General features: G+C 36.0%; 1 protein-coding gene across 1 annotated transcript; it reads left to right on the top strand.

Annotated features, from left to right (window-relative positions):
* Nucleotides 1–1,586: 1,586 nt before the first annotated feature.
* Nucleotides 1,587–23,892, top strand: arsj (arylsulfatase family, member J). The gene is made up of 2 exons (XM_067448057.1): nucleotides 1,587–2,159; nucleotides 21,931–23,892. Exons 1-2 carry the CDS (start codon nucleotides 1,831–1,833, stop codon nucleotides 23,306–23,308), a joined length of 1,707 nt encoding a protein of 568 aa, XP_067304158.1. The 5' UTR covers nucleotides 1,587–1,830; the 3' UTR covers nucleotides 23,309–23,892.
* Nucleotides 23,893–24,492: the final 600 nt, after the last annotated feature.

The following is a 24,492-nucleotide window of genomic DNA, read 5'->3' as shown; positions in this document are numbered from 1 at the left end:
TGTAGCGCCCACATAAAACCTCAAGCCTGTTGACTAGTGCCATCCTGTATGAAATCAATGTGGGCAATTGGCATGAGGCCATTATGGATCCACTGGACAATCCCATATAGAGCCCATTTAACAGCCCATTTCATTCCCACATGGACTCACATTCAACAATGACTTTGGTGGATCTGTTTCTCATTTCCAAATGACTTTCCTGAAAATGGCTTTCGCCCTGACATTGCAAGTACATGCCAACAATGAGTCTGTCTTACATAGAAAGGAAGCCATAGAGTATAAAATAAATGACTCTTTTTTTTTTTGCCCCACGTCTATACCCGGTATCTAATCCAGAGGATGAAAGAATGCTGCATAAAGCATCTTATTTTACTGTGGTTTAGTACAATAAACCCATTGAGATTCAATCTTTTCTTTCAATGCAAGCCAAAGTGACTCAGGTTCCTTCCTGAGGATGCATGAGTAATTATTTTCATTCTTCTTTTTAAGCATGTGGAAAATTATGCATTATGACATCTGACTGTACTTGACAAACGGATATGGTTAATAAAACATGACTGTGCAGAAGTAATGCAGTATGTGAGGGCAGCTGGGATCTTGAAATGCAGGAAATACCCTAATATCAAGGGGAATATGAAATAACCAAACATTAAAAATGTTTAGGACATACATAATCTGCTTATTACTTTCCTCTTTTGGGGGGAAAAGTATAAAGGCAGTGTATAACTGTAAAATGAAATGCATTACTAAACCACAATCCCAGATCTCTTGCGTCTATGGGAGGCAGTCCGTACAGCGGCTTCGGGAAGTCCCATTCATTTCAGTGAATCGGTTCGTTTAAATGATTCACTGATTCGCTTGGAAGTCCTCGGAGTTCCTAAACACAGGCTATTTAACATGTTCTTTTTTGTGTCACAAAACTTTATTTACTTATTAAAATTTATCTCAGAGCTAGATTATTTCACACCTAGGCTAAAGGCCCGTTTACACCAACAACAATAATATTAGCAATGTCGTTAATCAGCACTTTAAATGCTCGAGCGAGTTTGCAGCAGGATTGTTTCTGATTGGCTGATAATTATCGCTCATCACCAATATAAAATCGTTCAGATTTCTCTATATCGTTATCGTTATAGTTGTGGTTTGAACTCTGCTATTCTTTAATATTGACGACGATATTTAGAACTAATATTAGATATAGATATTTTAGCACTTTGAGATTCTTTGGAATGAAAATAAGTGTGTTATAAATAAAATCTATTATTATTAGTATTAGTATTATTAGTAGTATTATTAACTATAGCCTATGTTTAGTTATAAGCTAGTTATCGTCCTTGGTGTGAACAGGACTTAAATCTAATGTTGTATTGGTGATATAGCCTACATTTTTAGACTAAAACCACATCTGTGGTCAACTGATGTGTTTCTTCCCAATAGTGAACACAGTCCTGAGTTTCAGTCTCAAAGTACGAGCTAGATATTCGCGAATCGGTTCAATAGAATCACGAGTCGATTCAAAAGAATGATTCATTCGCGAATCGGACATCACTGTATGGCACTAACTCCAGCGAAAGATGAGACAGTTCAGGTCTGTCTCTGAAGACAGACGGGTCGACAAAGTCTTGATGCTTAGAAATTATGCTATACGATATGTTTACATATTTTGGGGGGAAATAAATGATCGGACAATTTCTAATTTCCAAGCGCGTCACCCCTGAAATCCCTCTCGGAACATGACATGCATCGGTGTTATTTTGCGCTGTGAAACGGGTAAAATAGTGGTTTCATCTGTTCTGGTTTTCATTTTAGCTAGTTTACAGATAGGAACGGATGGGTGTAGTTGCGATGCACGGACGAATGGGAATAAATGCGATTCTTCTGACGCTTTTGACTACTTTAGGTGGGTTTGTACACCCAGCATACGGAACATGGAAGGGCAGTTTTCATTCGAATCGCGTGAACACCGTGGAAAAGCCTAATTCTCAGCCTCACATCATCTTCATCATGGTGGATGACCAAGGGTTCCAAGACGTGGGATATCATGGGTCCGAAATAAAGACCCCGACGCTGGACAGACTCGCCGCGGCCGGAGTGAAGCTGGAGAATTATTATGTCCAGCCTCTGTGCAGTCCGTCCAGGAGCCAGCTGATGACCGGCAGGTGGGATACATATCACTGATATCGCTCAACAATATGGCTTTAGTTTATTTGCACGATATAAAACATATACATGCAAGAAAAACAAGAACATACAGTCTTGTATGAGAGGCAGAAAACACCAAAGAGCCTAAACAACAACAACAACAAACTAATTATGAAATGTAAGGAAAGAGCTAAAATACAATATCTCATATATGACTGCATAAAGTTCATTAGAATATAAATAAACAAAAATAATGTACACCAGAAACAAGCCCTATAGGGTATGGGAGCCACAGAATGAATAAAGTCAGAATTGCGAAATACAAAGTCTGAATTGAGTTAAAAAGTCTGAATTGAGATATAAAGTCAGAATTGAGATAAAAAGTCTGAATTGAGATTTAAAGTCTGAATTGAGATATAAAGCCAGAATTGAGATATAAAGTCTGAATTGAGATGTAAAGTCAGAATTGAGAGATATAAAGTCAGAATTGAGATATAAAGTCTGAATTGAGATATAAAGTCTGAATTGAGATATAAAGTCAGAATTGAGATATAAAGTCTGAATTGAGATATAAATTCAGAATTGAGATATAAAGTCAGAATTGAGATAAAAAGTCTGAATTGAGAGATATAAAGTCAGAATTGAGAGATATAAAGTCAGAATTGAGATATAAAGTCAGAATTGAGAGATATAAAGTCTGAATTGAGATATAAAGTCTGAATTGAGATATAAAGTCAGAATTGAGATATAAAGTCTGAATTGAGATGTAAAGTCAGAATTGAGATATAAAGTCAGAATTGAGATATAAAGTCTGAATTGAGATATAAAGTCAGAATTGAGATATAAAGTCTGAATTGAGATATAAATTCAGAATTGAGATATAAAGTCAGAATTGAGATAAAAAGTCTGAATTGAGAGATATAAAGTCAGAATTGAGAGATATAAAGTAAGAATTGAGATATAAAGTCAGAATTGAGATATAAAGTCAGAATTGAGAGATATAAAGTCTGAATTGAGATATAAAGTCAGAATTGAGATATAAAGTCTGAATTGAGATGTAAAGTCAGAATTGAGATATAAAGTCAGAATTGAGATATAAAGTCAGAATTGAGATATAAAGTCTGAATTGAGATATAAAGTCAGAATTGAGATATAAAGTCTGAATTGAGATATAAATTCAGAATTGAGATATAAAGTCAGAATTGAGATAAAAAGTCTGAATTGAGAGATATAAAGTCAGAATTGAGAGATATAAAGTCAGAATTGAGATATAAAGTCTGAATTGAGATATAAAGTCAGAATTGAGATAAAAAGTCTGAATTGAGATATAAAGTCTGAATTGAGATATAAAGTCAGAATTGAGATATAAAGTCTGAATTGAGATGTAAAGTCAGAATTGAGATATAAAGTCAGAATTGAGATATAAAGTCTGAATTGAGATATAAATTCAGAATTGAGATATAAAGTCTGAATTGAGATATAAAGTCAGAATTGAGATAAAAAGTCTGAATTGAGATATAAAGTCAGGATTGAGAGATATAAAGTCAGAATTGAGATATAAAGTCAGAATTGAGATATAAATTCCGAATTGAGATATAAAGTCAGAATTGAGATAAAAAGTCTGAATTGAGATATAAAGTCAGGATTGAGAGATATAAAGTCAGAATTGAGATATAAAGTCAGAATTGAGATATAAATTCCGAATTGAGATGTAAAGTCAGAATTGAGATATAAAGTCAGAATTGAGATATAAAGTCAGAATTGAGATATAAAGTCTGAATTGAGATATAAAGTCAGAATTGAGATATAAAGTCTGAATTGAGATATAAATTCAGAATTGAGATATAAAGTCAGAATTGAGATAAAAAGTCTGAATTGAGAGATATAAAGTCAGAATTGAGAGATATAAAGTCAGAATTGAGATATAAAGTCAGAATTGAGATATAAAGTCAGAATTGAGAGATATAAAGTCTGAATTGAGATATAAAGTCTGAATTGAGATATAAAGTCAGAATTGAGATATAAAGTCTGAATTGAGATGTAAAGTCAGAATTGAGATATAAAGTCAGAATTGAGATATAAAGTCTGAATTGAGATATAAAGTCAGAATTGAGATATAAAGTCTGAATTGAGATATAAATTCAGAATTGAGATATAAAGTCAGAATTGAGATAAAAAGTCTGAATTGAGAGATATAAAGTCAGAATTGAGAGATATAAAGTAAGAATTGAGATATAAAGTCAGAATTGAGATATAAAGTCAGAATTGAGAGATATAAAGTCTGAATTGAGATATAAAGTCAGAATTGAGATATAAAGTCTGAATTGAGATGTAAAGTCAGAATTGAGATATAAAGTCAGAATTGAGATATAAAGTCAGAATTGAGATATAAAGTCTGAATTGAGATATAAAGTCAGAATTGAGATATAAAGTCTGAATTGAGATATAAATTCAGAATTGAGATATAAAGTCAGAATTGAGATAAAAAGTCTGAATTGAGAGATATAAAGTCAGAATTGAGAGATATAAAGTCAGAATTGAGATATAAAGTCTGAATTGAGATATAAAGTCAGAATTGAGATAAAAAGTCTGAATTGAGATATAAAGTCTGAATTGAGATATAAAGTCAGAATTGAGATATAAAGTCTGAATTGAGATGTAAAGTCAGAATTGAGATATAAAGTCAGAATTGAGATATAAAGTCTGAATTGAGATATAAATTCAGAATTGAGATATAAAGTCTGAATTGAGATATAAAGTCAGAATTGAGATAAAAAGTCTGAATTGAGATATAAAGTCAGGATTGAGAGATATAAAGTCAGAATTGAGATATAAAGTCAGAATTGAGATATAAATTCCGAATTGAGATATAAAGTCAGAATTGAGATATAAAGTCAGGATTGAGAGATATAAAGTCAGAATTGAGATAAAAAGTCTGAATTGAGAGATATAAAGTCAGAATTGAGAGATATAAAGTCAGAATTGAGATATAAAGTCAGAATTGAGATATAAAGTCAGAATTGAGAGATATAAAGTCTGAATTGAGATATAAAGTCAGAATTGAGATATAAAGTCAGAATTGAGATATAAAGTCTGAATTGAGATATAAATTCAGAATTGAGATATAAAGTCTGAATTGAGATATAAAGTCAGAATTGAGATAAAAAGTCTGAATTGAGATATAAAAGTCAGGATTGAGAGATATAAAGTCAGAATTGAGATATAAAGTCAGAATTGAGATATAAATTCCGAATTGAGATATAAAGTCACAATTGAGATATAAAGTCAGGATTGAGAGATATAAAGTCAGAATTGAGAGATATAAAGTCAGAATTGAGAGATATAAATTCCGAATTGAGATATAAATTCCGAATTGAGATATAAATTCCGAATTGAGATATAAAGTCAGAATTGAGATATAAATTCCGAATTGAGATATAAAGTCAGAATTGAGATATAAAGTCAGAATTGAGAGATATAAAGTCAGGATTGAGAGATATAAAGTCAGAATTGAGATATAAATTCCGAATTGAGATATAAATTCCGAATTGAGATATAAAGTCAGAATTGAGATATAAAGTCAGAATTGAGAGATATAAAGTCAGAATTGAGATATAAAGTCAGAATTGAGATATAAAGTCAGAATTGAGATATAAATTCAGAATTGAGATATAAAGTCAGAATTGAGAGATATAAAGTCAGAATTGAGAGATATAAAGTCAGAATTGAGATATAAAGTCAGAATTGAGAGATATAAAGTCAGAATTGAGATATAAAGTCAGAATTGAGAGATATAAAGTCAGAATTGAGATATAAAGTCAGAATTGAGATATAAAGTCAGAATTGAAAGATATAAAGTCAGAATTGAGATATAAAGTCAGAATTGAGAGATATAAAGTCAGAATTGAGATATAAAGTCAGAATTGAGATATAAATTCAGAATTGAGATATAAAGTCAGAATTGAGAGATATAAAGTCAGAATTGAGAGATATAAAGTCAGAATTGAGATATAAAGTCAGAATTGAGATATAAAGTCAGAATTGAGAGATATAAAGTCAGAATTGAGATATAAAGTCAGAATTGAGAGATATAAAGTCAGAATTGAGATATAAAGTCAGAATTGAGATATAAATTCAGAATTGAGATATATAGTCAGAATTGAGAGATATAAAGTCAGAATTGAGATATAAAGTCAGAATTGAGATATAAAGTCAGAATTGAGATATAAAGTCAGGATTGAGAGATATAAAGTCAGAATTGAGAGATATAAAGTCAGAATTGAGAGATATAAATTCCGAATTGAGATATAAAGTCAGAATTGAGATATAAAGTCAGAATTGAGATATAAAGTCAGAATTGAGAGATATAAAGTCAGAATTGAGATATAAATTCCGAATTGAGATATAAATTCCGAATTGAGATATAAAGTCAGAATTGAGATATAAATTCCGAATTGAGATATAAAGTCAGAATTGAGATATAAAGTCAGAATTGAGAGATATAAAGTCAGGATTGAGAGATATAAAGTCAGAATTGAGATATAAATTCCGAATTGAGATATAAATTCCGAATTGAGATATAAAGTCAGAATTGAGATATAAAGTCAGAATTGAGAGATATAAAGTCAGAATTGAGATATAAAGTCAGAATTGAGATATAAAGTCAGAATTGAGATATAAATTCAGAATTGAGATATAAAGTCAGAATTGAGAGATATAAAGTCAGAATTGAGAGATATAAAGTCAGAATTGAGATATAAAGTCAGAATTGAGAGATATAAAGTCAGAATTGAGATATAAAGTCAGAATTGAGAGATATAAAGTCAGAATTGAGATATAAAGTCAGAATTGAGATATAAAGTCAGAATTGAAAGATATAAAGTCAGAATTGAGATATAAAGTCAGAATTGAGAGATATAAAGTCAGAATTGAGATATAAAGTCAGAATTGAGATATAAATTCAGAATTGAGATATAAAGTCAGAATTGAGAGATATAAAGTCAGAATTGAGAGATATAAAGTCAGAATTGAGATATAAAGTCAGAATTGAGATATAAAGTCAGAATTGAGAGATATAAAGTCAGAATTGAGATATAAAGTCAGAATTGAGAGATATAAAGTCAGAATTGAGATATAAAGTCAGAATTGAGATATAAATTCAGAATTGAGATATATAGTCAGAATTGAGAGATATAAAGTCAGAATTGAGATATAAAGTCAGAATTGAGAGATATAAAGTCAGGATTGAGATATAAATTCAGAATTGAGAGATATAAAGTCAGAATTGAGAGATATAAAGTCAGGATTGAGAGATATAAAGTCAGGATTGAGAGATATAAAGTCAGAATTGAGATATAAAGTCAGAATTGAGATATAAAGTCAGAATTGAGAGATATAAAGTCAGAATTGAGATATAAAGTCAGAATTGAGATATAAAGTCAGAATTGAGAGATATAAAGTCAGAATTGAGAGATATAAAGTCAGAATTGAGATATAAAGTCAGAATTGAGAGATATAAAGTCAGAATTGAGATATAAAGTCAGAATTGAGAGATATAAAGTCAGAATTGAGATATAAAGTCAGAATTGAAAGATATAAAGTCAGAATTGAGATATAAAGTCAGAATTGAGAGATATAAAGTCAGAATTGAGATATAAAGTCAGAATTGAGATATAAATTCAGAATTGAGATATAAAGTCAGAATTGAGAGATATAAAGTCAGAATTGAGAGATATAAAGTCAGAATTGAGATATAAAGTCAGAATTGAGATATAAAGTCAGAATTGAGAGATATAAAGTCAGAATTGAGATATAAAGTCAGAATTGAGAGATATAAAGTCAGAATTGAGATATAAAGTCAGAATTGAGATATAAATTCAGAATTGAGATATATAGTCAGAATTGAGAGATATAAAGTCAGAATTGAGATATAAAGTCAGAATTGAGAGATATAAAGTCAGGATTGAGATATAAATTCAGAATTGAGAGATATAAAGTCAGAATTGAGAGATATAAAGTCAGGATTGAGAGATATAAAGTCAGGATTGAGAGATATAAAGTCAGAATTGAGATATAAAGTCAGAATTGAGATATAAAGTCAGAATTGAGAGATATAAAGTCAGAATTGAGATATAAAGTCAGAATTGAGATATAAAGTCAGAATTGAGAGATATAAAGTCAGGATTGAGAGATATAAAGTCAGGATTGAGAGATATAAAGTCAGGATTGAGAGATATAAAGTCAGGATTGAGAGATATAAAGTCAGAATTGAGATATAAAGTCTGAATTGAGATATAAAGTCAGAATTGAGATATAAAGTCAGAATTGAGAGATATAAAGTCAGGATTGAGAGATATAAAGTCAGAATTGAGAGATATAAAGTCAGGATTGAGAGATATAAAGTCAGAATTGAGATATAAAGTCAGAATTGAGATATAAAGTCAGAATTGAAATATAAAGTCAGAATTGAGAGATATAAAGTCAGAATTGAGAGATATAAAGTCAGAATTGAGTGATATAAAGTCTGAATTGAGAGATATAAAGTCAGAATTGAGAGATATAAAGTCAGAATTGAGAGATGTAAAGTCTGAATTGAGAGATATAAAGTCAGAATTGAGAGATATAAAGTCTGAATTGAGAGATATAAAGTCAGAATTGAGAGATATAAAGTCTGAATTGAGAGATATAAAGTCAGAATTGAGAGATATAAAGTCAGAATTGAGAGATATAAAGTCAGAATTGAGAGATATAAAGTCTGAATTGAGAGATATAAAGTCTGAATTGAGATATAAAGTCTGAATTGAGAGATATAAAGTCAGAATTGAGATATAAAGTCAGGATTGAGATATAAAGTCGGAATTGAGATATAAAGTCTGAATTGAGAGATATAAAGTCTGAATTGAGAGATATAAAGTCAGAATTGAGAGATATAAAGTCAGGATTGAGAGATATAAAGTCAGAATTGAGATATAAAGTCAGAATTGAGTGATATAAAGTCTGAATTGAGAGATATAAAGTCTGAATTGAGAGATATAAAGTCAGAATTGAGAGATATAAAGTCAGAATTGAGATATAAAGTCAGAATTGAGAGATATAAAGTCAGAATTGAGAGATGTAAAGTCTGAATTGAGAGATATAAAGTCAGAATTGAGAGATATAAAGTCTGAATTGAGAGATATAAAGTCAGAATTGAGAGATATAAAGTCTGAATTGAGAGATATAAAGTCAGAATTGAGAGATATAAAGTCAGAATTGAGAGATATAAAGTCAGAATTGAGAGATATAAAGTCTGAATTGAGAGATATAAAGTCTGAATTGAGATATAAAGTCTGAATTGAGAGATATAAAGTCAGAATTGAGATATAAAGTCAGAATTGAGAGATATAAAGTCTGAATTGAGATATAAAGTCTGAATTGAGAGATATAAAGTCTGAATTGAGAGATATAAAGTCAGAATTGAGAGATATAAAGTCAGGATTGAGAGATATAAAGTCAGAATTGAGATATAAAGTCAGAATTGAGTGATATAAAGTCTGAATTGAGAGATATAAAGTCTGAATTGAGAGATATAAAGTCAGAATTGAGAGATATAAAGTCAGGATTGAGAGATATAAAGTCAGAATTGAGATATAAAGCCAGAATTGAGAGATATAAAGTCAGAATTGAGAGATATAAAGTCTGAATTGAGAGATATAAAGTCTGAATTGAGAGATATAAAGTCAGGATTGAGAGATATAAAGTCAAAATTGAGAGATATAAAGTCAGGATTGAGAGATATAAAGTCTGAATTGAGAGATATAAAGTCAGGATTGAGAGATATAAAGTCAAAATTGAGAGATATAAAGTCAGAATTGAGAGATATAAAGTCAGAATTGAGAGATATAAGGTCAGAATTGAGTGATATAAAGTCTGAATTGAGAGATATAAAGTCAGAATTGAGAGATATAAAGTCAGAATTGAGAGATGTAAAGTCTGAATTGAGAGATATAAAGTCAGGATTGAGAGATATAAAGTCAGGATTGAGAGATATAAAGTCAGGATTGAGAGATATAAAGTCAGAATTGAGATATAAAGTCTGAATTGAGATATAAAGTCAGAATTGAGATATAAAGTCAGAATTGAGAGATATAAAGTCAGGATTCAGAGATATAAAGTCAGAATTGAGAGATATAAAGTCAGGATTGAGAGATATAAAGTCAGAATTGAGATATAAAGTCAGAATTGAGATATAAAGTCAGAATTTAAATATAAAGTCAGAATTGAGAGATATAAAGTCAGAATTGAGAGATATAAAGTCAGAATTGAGAGATATAAAGTCTGAATTGAGAGATATAAAGTCTGAATTGAGATATAAAGTCTGAATTGAGAGATATAAAGTCAGAATTGAGATATAAAGTCAGGATTGAGATATAAAGTCGGAATTGAGATATAAAGTCAGAATTGAGAGATATAAAGTCAGAATTGAGATATAAAGTCAGAATTGAGAGATATAAAGTCAGGATTGAGAGATATAAAGTCAGAATTGAGATATAAAGCCAGAATTGAGAGATATAAAGTCAGAATTGAGAGATATAAAGTCTGAATTGAGAGATATAAAGTCTGAATTGAGAGATATAAAGTCTGAATTGAGAGATATAAAGTCAGGATTGAGAGATATAAAGTCAGGATTGAGAGATATAAAGTCAGGATTGAGAGATATAAAGTCAGGATTGAGAGATATAAAGTCAGGATTGAGATATAAAGTCTGAATTGAGATATAAAGTCAGAATTGAGAGATATAAAGTCAGGATTGAGATATAAAGTCTGAATTGAGATATAAAGTCAGAATTGAGAGATATAAAGTCTGAATTGAGAGATATAAAGTCTGAATTGAGAGATATAAAGTCAGGATTGAGAGATATAAAGTCAGGATTGAGAGATATAAAGTCAGGATTGAGAGATATAAAGTCAGGATTGAGAGATATAAAGTCAGGATTGAGATATAAAGTCTGAATTGAGATATAAAGTCAGAATTGAGAGATATAAAGTCAGGATTGTGAGATATAAAGTCAGGATTGAGAGATATAAAGTCAGAATTGAGAGATATAAAGTCAGAATTGAGAGATATAAAGTCAGGATTGAGAGATATAAAGTCAGAATTGAGAGATATAAAGTCAGAATTGAGAGATATAAAGTCAGAATTGAGAGATATAAAGTCAGAATTGAGAGATATAAAGTCAGAATTGAGAGATATAAAGTCAGAATTGAGAGATATAAAGTCAGAATTGAGTGATATAATTGTAATTGTCAGCCAAAGTGTACTTCACCTTTTAGGCGAGGGTCAGTGCACAGTGTGTGTGACATGAGTTTTGTCATCAGAAGAGCACTCTCATTCTGAACACGTGCTGCTAGATATTTGTATCCGCGTGTAAAAAAACAAAGGATACTTTGGGCTCTATAGGCAGAATTGCGTGATATAAACTTGCAGCTGCAAGAAAAAAAAAAGAATTACAACTTTCACAGTCGTGACTTCATAACTCGCAACTCGGGGGAAAAGTCAGAATTATCTTTTAAAATGTTTTATCCTGTGGTGGAAACTCGCTTTCATAATAGGGCAAAAAATTACAAGGCAGCCATAAAATTATTCTTTATACCTATTTTATATATTAAAGAAGATGAATAATTGCTGAATAGGATGAACCCTTCCATAACTGAATAGCCATAAATCTTGTGGAGTGTTGACCTCTACAGTGAGGAATGTTGGAAGATGAACAGCTGAAGATTGACGAGTTTAGTGACTGAGTCTGTGAATCTTAGTCCACACGAAGCCAGAGCTTTCCAAATACACCCCCCCCCCCCCCCCGTTTCAAGAAGTATCTGCGTCCACACGAGATCACCGAAACCAACTCAAAACGATGTAGTTTACATGCCAGGCCAGTGTGTGGCGCTGTAATTCTGCCACAGAAATACACTAAAAATGGAGAAGAAGAGTTGTGGCTAGTAGGGATACAGCAGTGGTCGGAGGTGAGGCACAATCTCACGTTAAAAAAACAAGAAATACATTTGCTACTTAACAGATGTGTTTTATTAACGCCTACCCTAAACATACCCTTACAGTAATGCAGATACGGTCATTAAATTACGTGATATTGATGTGCGCATGCCCAGTGCCCGTAGCTTTATCCTTTAGCTCTTTCACCGCGTGCTGGACGCAGTGTGATGACATCACCATTTCACAAATTATACGGATTGGCTGTACACACGAAAACGGAAGATTGTCGTTTTCAGATTTATCCCCTCTGGGACACGGTTTCAGAAAATAACGGATTCATGCTTCTAAAACGCCGGATCCGTGTGGACGAAACGCTGATACGGTACAAAATTTATACGTATACAGCTAAACGCGTCTCCGTGTGGACGCCGTGTTACACTTCAGGCACCTCAATAGACTCAACTGTTATTTTTTTGTGTTTTTTCTTCTTCTTCTATACTCATGGTCAAGCCCTCGCCTTTATTTATAAAGTGATATAAAGTTAGAATTGCGAGATATAAAGTCGTAATTGCGATATAAAGTTAGAATTGCGTGATGTAGTCGTAATTGTGATATAAAATCATTGCAAGATATAAAGTCGTAATTGCGATATAAAGTCAGAATTTTTTAGAATTGTGAGATATAAAGTCGTAATTGTGATATAAAGTCAGAATTAGTCAGAATTGTGAGATATAAAATCGTAATTGCGATATAAAGTCAGCATTGAGATATAAAGTGAGCCTGTGAATCTATGAATGAATGAATGAATGAATGAATGAATGAATGAATGAATGAATGAATGAATGAATGAATGAATGAATGAATGAATGAGGCATTTATATATCTTAAACTTCTCTGGGATGGTCACTTCACCTCATTATTCTGATAAGATAAGATTTCGTAGTTACACTTCAGGCACCTCAATAGACTCAACTGTCTGATAAATCTTCAGGGTGTTTTTTTTTCTTCTACTCATGGTCCTTTATTTCTCCAGCGCTTTATACAGCACAGATGGTTTGAGAGAGGACAATGATGCTGTGTGATTGTGGTGTTTTGTGTTTGTGTTCTCCACCCTGACTCCAGTGTTCCCACATCTGCTTCACGCCTCAGGAAACAGGAAGGTTGCTAGGAATCTCTTTTGGCAGCCTGCTTTGGAAGTAGGGAATGAGTCGCCCCTCCCCACAGTCGCTGCGATGAGCTCTGGGCTGAATGGCTTCGGCTCGGGGATGGGGATTTATTAGCCTGATCTCTTCACAGTGTGTGGTTCGCCTAGAACACTGAGAACACTCGGAAACAGACTAACTTCACACATATCAAAGAATATAAGTCACAGTTTTCATCTTGTAAAGAGCACATGCAGGGCTTTCTTTTCAGAGATACCAAATGTTTGGAGGTGTAACCATGACAACTTCATCTCATTGGTCTAAAAAAAAAAACTGCCATGAACTGAATGGCTGAACTCTTGTGGGAATATGATCATATTTTTCAAATTGTTTTTATTATAATGAACATCTCAGGACAACTATAGTGGGGTATTTATAAGTGGTTGCTGTGATGTTGCTAGGCAGTTGCTAAGTAGTTGCAAAGGTATTCTGGTTTGTTGCTAGGTTTGCTAGGCGGTTGCTAGATCATTCCTGGGTGGTCTTGGTTGTGGGTTGCTAGGTTGTTGCTAGGCAGTTTCTATGGTGTTTTGAGTGTTTGCTAGGTGGTTGTTAAGGTATTCTGGGTTGTTGCTAGGGTGTTGCTAGGCAGGTGCTAGGGTGTTTTGGTTGGCTGTTTTGGTGTTGCTATGCGGTTGCTAGGGTGTTGCTACTGTGTTATAGGAGATTGCTAGGGCACTGCTCGGCGGTTACTAAAGCTTTACTAGGTGGTTGCTATGAGCATTGCTAGACTATTTCTAGGGTGTTCTGGGTGGTTGCTAGGGTGTTGCTAGAGCATTGTCAGGTGTTTTTTTAGGATGTTCTGAGTAGTTGCTATGGCGTTGTTAGGCGGTTGTTATGGAGTTTTGGGTGGCTGCAATGGTATTGCTAGGCAGTTGCTATGGTGTTTGTGTGGTTGCGATGACATTGCTATGTTGTTGATAGGTTGCTAGAGTGTTCTGGGTGATTGCTAGGGTGTTCTGGGTGGTTGCTATGGCATTGTTGGCCAGTTTCTAGGATGTTTTGGCTGGTTGCTAGGGCATTAGTAAGGTGTTTTGGGTGGTTGCTAGTGTGTTCTGGTTGTTTGCTAGGATATTGCTAGTGTGTTCTGGGTGGTTGCTAGGGCATTGCTAGGATGTTCTGAGAGGTTGCTAAGGCATTGATCGTGGGATTCTTCCAGGGACCTCCATCTGAGGTCAACTTATAATGGTGTCAATTTCTGTAAAGTCAGTAAAGCTGCACCAAAACATGATCATTTAAATGTAAACCATATTCTGCCCATTGGAAGTCATTATTGTGACAGATTCTTGTGCTGAAATGGTAAAAAAAAGAAGGTTAAAACGGATATGGTACTTGTTAAGGGTACTTAAAAATGAAATATATCCTGCTTATTACTAGCTCATGATAGGAGGGGGCGAGTTTCTGACCACCCAGCAGGCCTCACTGACGAGTAAATATGGACGCTGTTATGATATAACCCCTTTAATATTTGTTGACAATATGATCTTGAATAAACACTGCAGATGGAAATGCTTTTAGTAGTTAATTTGTCAGCATGTGAATTGCTAAATCTTGAAAGTGCTCTTCAACAAAAACAGTCTTCATCAGATTACATTACAGCAAAAGAGTCTGGGCTGCTTATCTTGGCATCTGCTAAGCCATCTCTTCAGTCTAAGGGGATAGGCATTGGTCATGTTTTTGTTGAAACACTTCTCTCTTCTCTGAATCTGATGCCTTTAGATCAGTAGTCCAAAAATATCACTTCTGCCCATATAAGCAGCAAGCTGAAGTTCAGTTTTTAGCTTTTACCCTTTTAAGGTATTTACTACCATCTGATAAAAGGGATGACCTTCTTAAGATCTTCCAATATGCCTCTAACCGAAAAACCTGCCAACTAAAGCAAATCATATTCTCAGTAATTAAATCATCACACTGCCATCAGCACCACATTACACGGAATAGGACTGTGCCCTTTGGTTCCTTATCTTTGTACCTTATTTCAGAGCTGATGAGTTACTGAGAAAATCAGCTTGTTTAGATAAGGAAGGCATTCAAAATGTGCAGTTTGGTGGAGCTCAATAACCAGGATTGGCAAACACTGCCATAATAAACACACCCAAAGTGTTAGGGGAAAATGGCTTGGCTGTTCAACTTTAAGCAATAGCAGAAGTAATGTGTAATGTGTCGGTCATCCACTGACACACTTAGGGATGGGTACCGAAACCCAGTATTAAACTCGATGTGCGCTTCAAAACCATCAAATACAAACCTGATTCCAAAAAAGTTTGGACACTGTACAAATTGTGAATAAAAACAGAATGCAATGATGTGGAAGTTTCATATTTCAATATTTTATTCAGAATGTGACATAGATGACATATCAAATGTTTAAACTGAGAAAATGTTTAATTTTAAGGGAAAGATAAGTTGATTTTAAATGTCATGGCATCAACACATCTCAAAGTTGTGCCGTGGCCATGTTTCCCCCTGTGTGTCATCCCCTCTTCTTTTTATATCAGTCTGCAAACGTCTGGGGACTGAGGAGACGAGCTGCTCAAGTTTAGGAATAGGAATGTTGGATTCTGGATCATGTTTAGATATGGCTTCTTCTTTGACCTGTAGAGTTTTAGCCGGCGACGGTGAATGGCGCGGTGGATTGTGTTCTCCAATGTTTTCTGGAAGTATTCCTGAGCCCATGTTGTGATGTCCATTACAGTAGCATTCCTGTGTGTGATGCAGTGCCGTCTAAGGGCTGAAGATCACGGCCATCCAGTTTGGTTTTGACCCTTGACCCTTACGCACAGAGATTGTTCCAGATTCTCTGAATCTTTGGATGATATTATGCGCTGTAGATGATGATAACTTCAAACTCTTTGTAGTGTTCCTCAGAGAAACTCCTTTTTGATATTGCTCCGCTGCAGCATTGGGGGAATTGGTGATCCTCTGCCCATCTTGCCTTCTGAGAGACACTGCCACTCTGAGAGGCTCTTTTATACCCAATCATGTTGCCAATTGACCTAATAAGTTGCAAATTGGTCCTCCAGCTGTTCCTTATATGTACATTTAAATTTTCTGGCCTCTTTTTTCTACCTGTCCCAACTTTTTTGGAATGTGTAGCTCTCATGAAATCCAAAATGAGCCAATATTTGGCATAGTGTTGTCAAAAGTACAGACCGCGATACCAAATCGGTACTGAAATGTTAAAAATGTGACGCTTCGAGCGCTGTTGAGCTGTAATCGTAAACACCTCTGACTGGCCATTGTGCTCACGCGCTCATCGGATGTGCCTGTGATTGGCTACAATGATCAACGCACGGCAGCGGTTTTGAAACAACACGGAAGTGTTTGAAAAGTGTTTTGAAAGCGGGAGCGGGAGCGTTTGAAAGCACAAGCAGGCGCCGACCAGCGGACCGGTAGGCTGATAGACACCTGCATTCAAACGCTCTGTGTGTATCTGTGTAAGCGCTCCGTGAAAAGCGTCATTGATGTATTTTTACAACATGTAAAAATGTGGGGGCGGCAGTGGCTCAGTGGTTCATGTAGGTTGTCTACAAACCACAAGGTTGGTGGTTCAATCCCCGGTTCCACCTGACCAAGTGTCGAAGTGTCCATGAGCAAGACGCCTAACCCCAGCTGCTCCCAACGAGCTGGATGGCGCCTTACATGGCTGACATCGCCGTCGGTGTGTGAATGGGTGAATGTGAGGCAAAAATGTAAAGCGCTTTGGATAAAAGCGCTATATAAATGCAGTCCATCCATTTACATGTTTGTGAAGCGCTGATCAAAGTAGCCAATCATAGACCTTTTTGATGAGCGCGTGAGCACAATGGCCAGTCAGAGGAGTTTACGATTCCGCTCAACAGCGCTCAAAGCGTCATATTTTTAACATTTCAGTACCGAATTGGTATCGCGGTCGGTACTTTTGACAACACTAATTTGGCATGACATTTCAAAATGTCTCACTTTCAACATTTGATTTGTTGTCTATATTTTATTGTGTTTGATATGTATATATGTAATATTTGATATGTATGTCTATATTCTATTGTGAATAAAATATAAGTTTATGAGATTTGTAAATTATTGCATTCCTTTTTCATTCATAATTTGTACAGTGTCACAACTTTTTGGAATTGGATTTGTAAACAAAAATAGCCTATGTCAAAATGAACAGTCAAAATACTGAAACTCAGTTTATTACTTAAATGGGCGTTAATAGTTGGGAAAAAATATAATGTGTATTAATAGAATCTCATTTGACCTTAAAGGGGCAACGTCTAAGCAGTGTCGATAAGAGTAGTAATAATGTTAAAACCTTAACAATACCCATCCCTAGACACACTATACAAGATAAAGCAATCAATTTTTGCATCTCAATGCCCATTGTCGTTTTGCCCGTGTCGTTTCAATCACCACGACACGACACGATTGTGTCAAGATAGTGTAGTCTGGCATTAGTAACATCTGCACTAGCTGTCCTTGGGGTATTTATGACAATTCATGAACGACAGTAGCGATGCCCTTTTTTTATCAACAAATCTCTTTTGAGCCAGTTCAAAAAAACGCTCTTAAGTTCAACTTACTGACTCAATCATCCAGTTGTAGCATGGAAGAAAGACCATCGAAATGTGTTTGGATGAACATTTCAGAATTGGCCCCAATGCTTTAAAGACGAATTTGAAGACATCTAAGAAGATCTGATGTCAGACAAAAGGGCCTTGAGCTGGTTAGTTACTGGGTTGCTGAAAAGAAAAAGGGTGTAATGAATGGCTGGTCTGGTGGGAATGGGGAACGTGTTTTAATGCTCTGTGGTCTGAATTTGATTAGTTGTAGAGAGTCCCACTTATTGAAAGCAGATGTGGGAGGGATGTTGGAGCAAGCCGCAGAACATGGGTCAGCAAATCTTCCAGCACAGGCTGGTTGGGGATTCGTATTTCATAGTGGCTTTGGTGCCCAAAAACCATGTCTTGTGGGACATTTGGATTGTGTTAAGATGTTTTTAGTTTAACATTGGTTATAAGCTACATTATATGGAAATAAGTTACAGAATGAAGCTGTGGTGCAGTGGGTAGTGCATAAGTGCTGATGTGGCCTAATGCCATGCCCGATCCCATTCCCTTCTCTCAGTCTCCACCATATAAAAGCATTACATGCTAAGTTTACATGGACACCTTTTGTTTCAATCTGAATGAGATAATTTCCCTTCCCGAGCCCAAAACAAGGCATCTGTGGATGAGAGTCCAAAACAAGGACTGGTGGGTCGTCGTCCTGCTTCGCTTCACAGACAGTTTCATTTATGACACTTTATTCAACAACAACATCTGCTTGTCCCACACATTATACGCCATTAAGCCATTTCTACATCATTGTGCAATACTTTTCAGTTTTGGTTTTCAATCCGATCAAGTGTTTAGATGTCCTCTCGATCGGATTTGAAAACGTTTAGACCACCCTTTACAATACGAATGACATTTCAATTAGGATTTAAATTGAATTGGCTAGGATTTAGCCAATTATTTCCAATTAATTACACATGACTGACTGTGCCCGATTACAAACAATTGATTAGATGTAAATGCAGATACTGATATAATAGAAGACTGTGATTTGAAAAGGGTCTAAATGATCAATCAGATCATTTATTAAACAGATGGTATTTGGTTGATGTGACCCACAAGAGTCATTGATAATGTCAAACATCATTAAGTCTTGTTTCATTACTGATCATCATCCCACAGTTTAATATTTGTGATTTTAGAGTCAATAGTTAATGACAATATTAAGCCAGTTCCTTACACAAAGCTATTGAATGAATTGGTGAACAAGTCATATGGACTACTTTTATTGCACATATCATTTGTGTTGTTTTGGTTCTTCGAGTTTAGTTTCCTTACCTGTTTAGTTGCCGTAGTCACTCATTGGTTAATTGATTAGTCCCACCTGTCCTGTTCATTGTTTTCTCCCTCATGCAGTCTGTTCATATTTTCATCTTGTGGGTTAACACTAGTTGTTTGCATTGCTATAACTACAATGTAATTTCTTCCAAAGCCGATGTGAAATTATTTCAATGTAAAGTCAAAGATGAGTGTTTTCTTCATGATCAGCACATACTGTATATACATCAGGCCATCTAGGTTTGTATTGAGCCAAATCCATTTTATTTCTGACATAGACTATAGTTGAGCTGTTATCTGAATGTCCCTCATATACATTTTCCTACACAAACAGAAAAAAGACTGCTTCTGCATTATTTTCAAGGGTGTTGTTGCAGTTTTACATGATTTAGATGGGCGGTTTTAGGGTGTGTTCACAATTGTGGTTCCATTCTATTGTTCTATTGGTCTGGACCAAAACCTAAAATGATATTTGTCCTGATTCACTCCCTTTTTAACACAGAACCTATGGATACCATAAGAACCAAAAGCCATCAGTATAAGGCCACACACTGCAAAACATGCTTTACTTACTTAGTTTTTTTGTCTTATTTCTAGTCAAAATATCAAAAAATTCTTACATTAAGAAACATTTACTAGACAAGTACAAATTATTGTCTTGTTTTGGGAAAAATAACTCAAAATGAAGAGAGTTTGTTTTCTGTTTGAATTAAGATTATTTTTCTCACCCCATTGGCAGATTATTTATCTTATTTTAAGCAAAAACTCTCTTCATTTTGAGTTATTTTCCCCAAAACAAGACAATAACTTTTGCTTGTCTAGTAAATACTTCTTGTTTTAAGAATGTTTAAATGTTTGGACTAGAAACAAGACAAAAATACTGAGTAAGAAAAGCGTTTTTTTGCAGTGCAGCCTGATTAGACAGCGACATATTTTCTAAGAGAACTTAAAGCTGCTGTCCGTAACTTTTTTTGTGTTCAAGATTTACAAAAATGATATAATGAGAATGTACAACATGAATCCATTTTCCAAACTGTGTTTTTGTCCTACCCTGAATCATTATGGTACACTTATAATAAGTATTTATATTGGGACTATTTCAGGCCAGACTGGTAGGTACTGCTGCGGAGGAGCACCGTCCCTGCGCGATCCGTCATAGACATAAACAGAGAGAAGTAGCTCCGGCTGCAATGTTCATCCACAGGAGGCATGCAGTTCTGTTTATTTACCACCAGAGTGCAAAAAGTTACGGACTTCAGCTTTAACGAACATCCAAAACAATGCGTACATGTGATGGTGTTATTATCAGATGAGAATTCATGAAGAGCTTATAACAGGGTTCCTCAAATCTTGCCTAACAGAGTTTAGCTCCAATCTAGATCAAACACACTTGAGCAAGCTAATCAAGGTCTTCCGGATCACTAGAAAATCACAGGTCAGTGAGTTTGATCAGGATTTGAGTTGCCCTCCAGGACTGGATATGAGGAACCCTGGCTTATAAAATGTGTAAAGGATCAGCAGCAGGAATTTCACCATTGCGCACACAAACGAAGACCTGCTACAAGTAGATGGCGTTTCCGACATCTAAACCGGCGTCTTTAATGGTCATCATAGCTACTATGACAAGAAGAACCGGGTGTCCTTGAGCATTCTGTCCTTTTTAGGGTTGCACCTTCGGATGTCAAACCACACCAGAGTTTGTTTGGAAGTGGACCGACACCCCCTAGAAACATGGGTCTCGGTCCACTTGTTGGGTGTGCATTTAGGTTCGAAGGGCAGCGTTCATACTTATTCAACTGAAACCGCACTAACAGAGCCATCGCAGCAGAGTTTGTTTTAATCAAACCAAACCTGCCAAGTGTGAACACACCCTTAAGGTGATGATACATGGGACAGCTTTTGAGCAGTGTTGCCAGGCGGTGTTGCTTGGGCACTTTTTCATTGAGAATGGGCAATAAGTTTCTATCCACACTCCAATTTTTGCTATTTTGAAGAAAATAGCAAAAATTGTACCTTTAGGGATACAACAACTTGTCACTGTGGCAGAACCCATAAAAGGACATCTTTGTACCCTTTTCACCCTTAAAAGGGGTATATTAGTGCCTTAGAGTAGCAATATGTAACTTCAGGCACTACTATGAACCTTATAGGGATAAAAAAAGGTACAAAGATGTCCTTTTGAGGGCACTAACCCAGTGGCAAGCTTTTGTACCCCTAATGGTGCAAATTTTTCCTGAGAGTGTGGTGTAACGGGGTTCATTGATGGAAGGAAGGAGACTGGAACCGGCAAACGTTTAACAAACTTTAATTCAAAAAAAATAAACAAAACAAAAGTAAACCGCGGGCCGCCCCTCACGGACGACTGCCCGCCCACACACACACATAATAAAACGCGGGCAGCCCCTCACAACGTAAAATCCAGGCCTGGTCCTCTCTCGTCTTTCGCTGCATTCGCTCCTCCTTTTATGCTCCCGTCAATCGGCCGCGAGACGAGGCCGGTGTGTCGCACAGCTGGTACTCATTACCACCTGTCACCGGCCCGCTCTCGCGGTCCCTCGCCCCGCTGCTTGCCACAGTGGATACTTTAGATTGGTCCTGTGTCTCACCTGGAACATTGCTCAAAATTTTCCCTGTGTATCATCACCTTTAGAGTAAACCAGTGTATCATCTCAAAGGAGGACCATATGTCTGTTTTATTTAGTGCTTATCATTTTTGTAACTAATTTGCTTTATTTTTATGTCCTAGATATCAAATCCACACTGGCCTCCAGCACTCCATCATCCGACCCTCTCAGCCAAATTGCCTCCCTCTGGAAAACATCACCCTTCCGCAGAAACTGAAGAATGCTGGGTACTCTACTCATATGGTGGGAAAGTGGCACCTTGGGTTCTATAAGCGGAGCTGTATGCCGACTCAGCGTGGCTTTGACACCTTCTTTGGCTCTTTGTTGGGTAGCGGCGACTACTACAGCCATTACAAATGTGACAGCCCAGGAATGTGTGGGTACGATCTTCATGAGGGGGAAGAAGCTGCCTGGGAACAGGACCATGGCACCTATTCCACCATTATGTATACGCAAAAGGCTGTGAACATCCTGGCATCTCACAATCCTAATCGGCCAATCTTCCTCTACTTGGCCTTCCAGGCTGTACACTCACCCTTGCAGGTTCCTGCTCGCTACCTTGAACGCTACAAGTCCATCCCAAACTTGCATCGTCGTAAGTATGCTGCAATGGTCAGCTGCTTGGATGAGGCGGTACGCAATCTAACTCTTGCTCTCAAGCAGTATGGATATTATGACAACATGGTTATGGTGTACTCCTCAGACAATGGAGGCCAACCTATGGCAGGAGGCAGCAATTGGCCACTAAGAGGCAGTAAAGGATCTTACTGGGAGGGAGGAATACGGGCGGTAGGGTTTGTGCATAGCCCTTTACTGGTCAAAAAGGGCACTAGAAGCAGGGCTCTGATCCATATTACTGACTGGTACCCAACATTGGTGATGCTCGGTGAAGGTATGCTTGATGAGAACCAGAGTCTTGACGGTTATGATGTCTGGGAAGCCATCAGTGAGGGACGTCCTTCTCCTCGACTGGATATTCTCCACAACATAGACCCCATCTACACCAAAGCCAAGAATGGCTCCTGGAAAGCAGGCTATGGTATCTGGAACACGGCCATCCAGGCAGCACTCCGTGTAGGAGACTGGAAGCTTCTGACTGGCATGCCAGGATATAGTGACTGGATTCCACCGCAGACTTTCTCTACCCAGCTATTGGCCAATCGTTGGCACAAAGAGCGTGTGAGCTGGGATCGAGGCAAGACTATATGGCTCTTTAACATTACAGCTGATCCATATGAACGAGTGGACCTTTCCAGACGATACCCACATGTGGTGAAGAAGATGCTCTTCAGGCTTCTACGGTACAACAAGACAGCTGTGCCATGCCGCTACCCTCCCAAAGACTATCGCTCCAATCCTCAGTATAATGGAGGGGTGTGGGGTCCCTGGTACACAGATGATGATGAAGATGAGGATGATAACCTACTCTCATATGATTTAAAACGGATGAAGAGTTGGAGGAAGGGAAAACGGAAAGGGAAATTCAAAAGAAAGACCTGAGGTTTACAGAATTATTGGCTCCCATTTTGACATTCTTGGTACCTTTATGAACTCAGGGATGTAGTCTTTATCTTCCAAAAGTGATCTAATGCATAGAATTACCTCCAATTTCTTGTGTTTTGAATATTTTCTATCCCGGTTCAATGTGCAGAGAACTATAGTGTAAACACTGTGGGGCTTTCAAAGCATTGCTCTTCTTTGAAAAGTCTGAAATGCCAACTTTTGGCTCAGTTTCTGGTCAGGACAACCAGCGGCAGACGGGATGAGTGAATGGAAAACATTGTTTTGGTGCCATAAAGGCACAAAAACAACACACCTTCAATGAAAAGTAATGCATGCTGAGGAAGGAAACCACTTGAATTACTACTGCAAGTCCTAGAGCTTGAAGTTTTCGGGTTGCATAAGAAATTGGTGCTCTATTCTTGGCGAACATTTAAAATGAGAAAAAAATTATGTTAAATATATTATGACATTTCGAATTTTGAACCTCAGAAAAAGAAACACACATTAAGAAGCATTTAGTGAAGGATTTTTAAATTACTGTGGTGTTAAAATGTCATTGTTTTTGTTTGTTGCTTTGCCTGGTCTGGCACCGGTTAAACTTGAATGTAAGATCAATACAAACTTATTTTTCTCAGTCTCCCTTTTTTAATTAATTTTACTGTCTGGGAAATGTCAAGATTTTGTCTGACATTTTTTTAAAATACTAATGGAATGGACATTTTGTCATGTTATTTCAATCAAGAGGTGCATACATTTTTGGTCCCAGACAGCATCATAGTGTTGGCCCAGATCTGGCCCACATCTGGTACGCTTTAAATCCACATGTGGTCTCGAATCTGGGCCGACACTATGATCTTGTATTGCCAATGCAAGAGTACAGCACTCTGTAAAGTCTCCTCCAGCACATCCCAAAGACTCTCAGTGATTTTAAGGTCTGGTTTTAGAGGTGAAAATTATTCTTCATACTCCCACCCAACCATTCGTTCACAATTTGAGCCTAATGAATCTCGACAGTTGTCATCCTGGAATTTAGCCATGATGTGTATTCCTACATGGTTGTTTAAGAAATGAAAAGCTAAACACTCCCATCAATTAGGTTTTGAAAAACTGTTGCCGAACATATAACATGCTAGACACATTCTAGACAGCAACATTGTGCCGGCACAGATCTGGGCCACATC

Source organism: Pseudorasbora parva, chromosome 1 (assembly GCF_024679245.1).
Source record: "Pseudorasbora parva isolate DD20220531a chromosome 1, ASM2467924v1, whole genome shotgun sequence".
Taxonomy (NCBI): Eukaryota; Metazoa; Chordata; class Actinopteri; order Cypriniformes; family Gobionidae; genus Pseudorasbora; species Pseudorasbora parva.
This window is presented reverse-complemented; position numbering and strand designations above follow the sequence as displayed.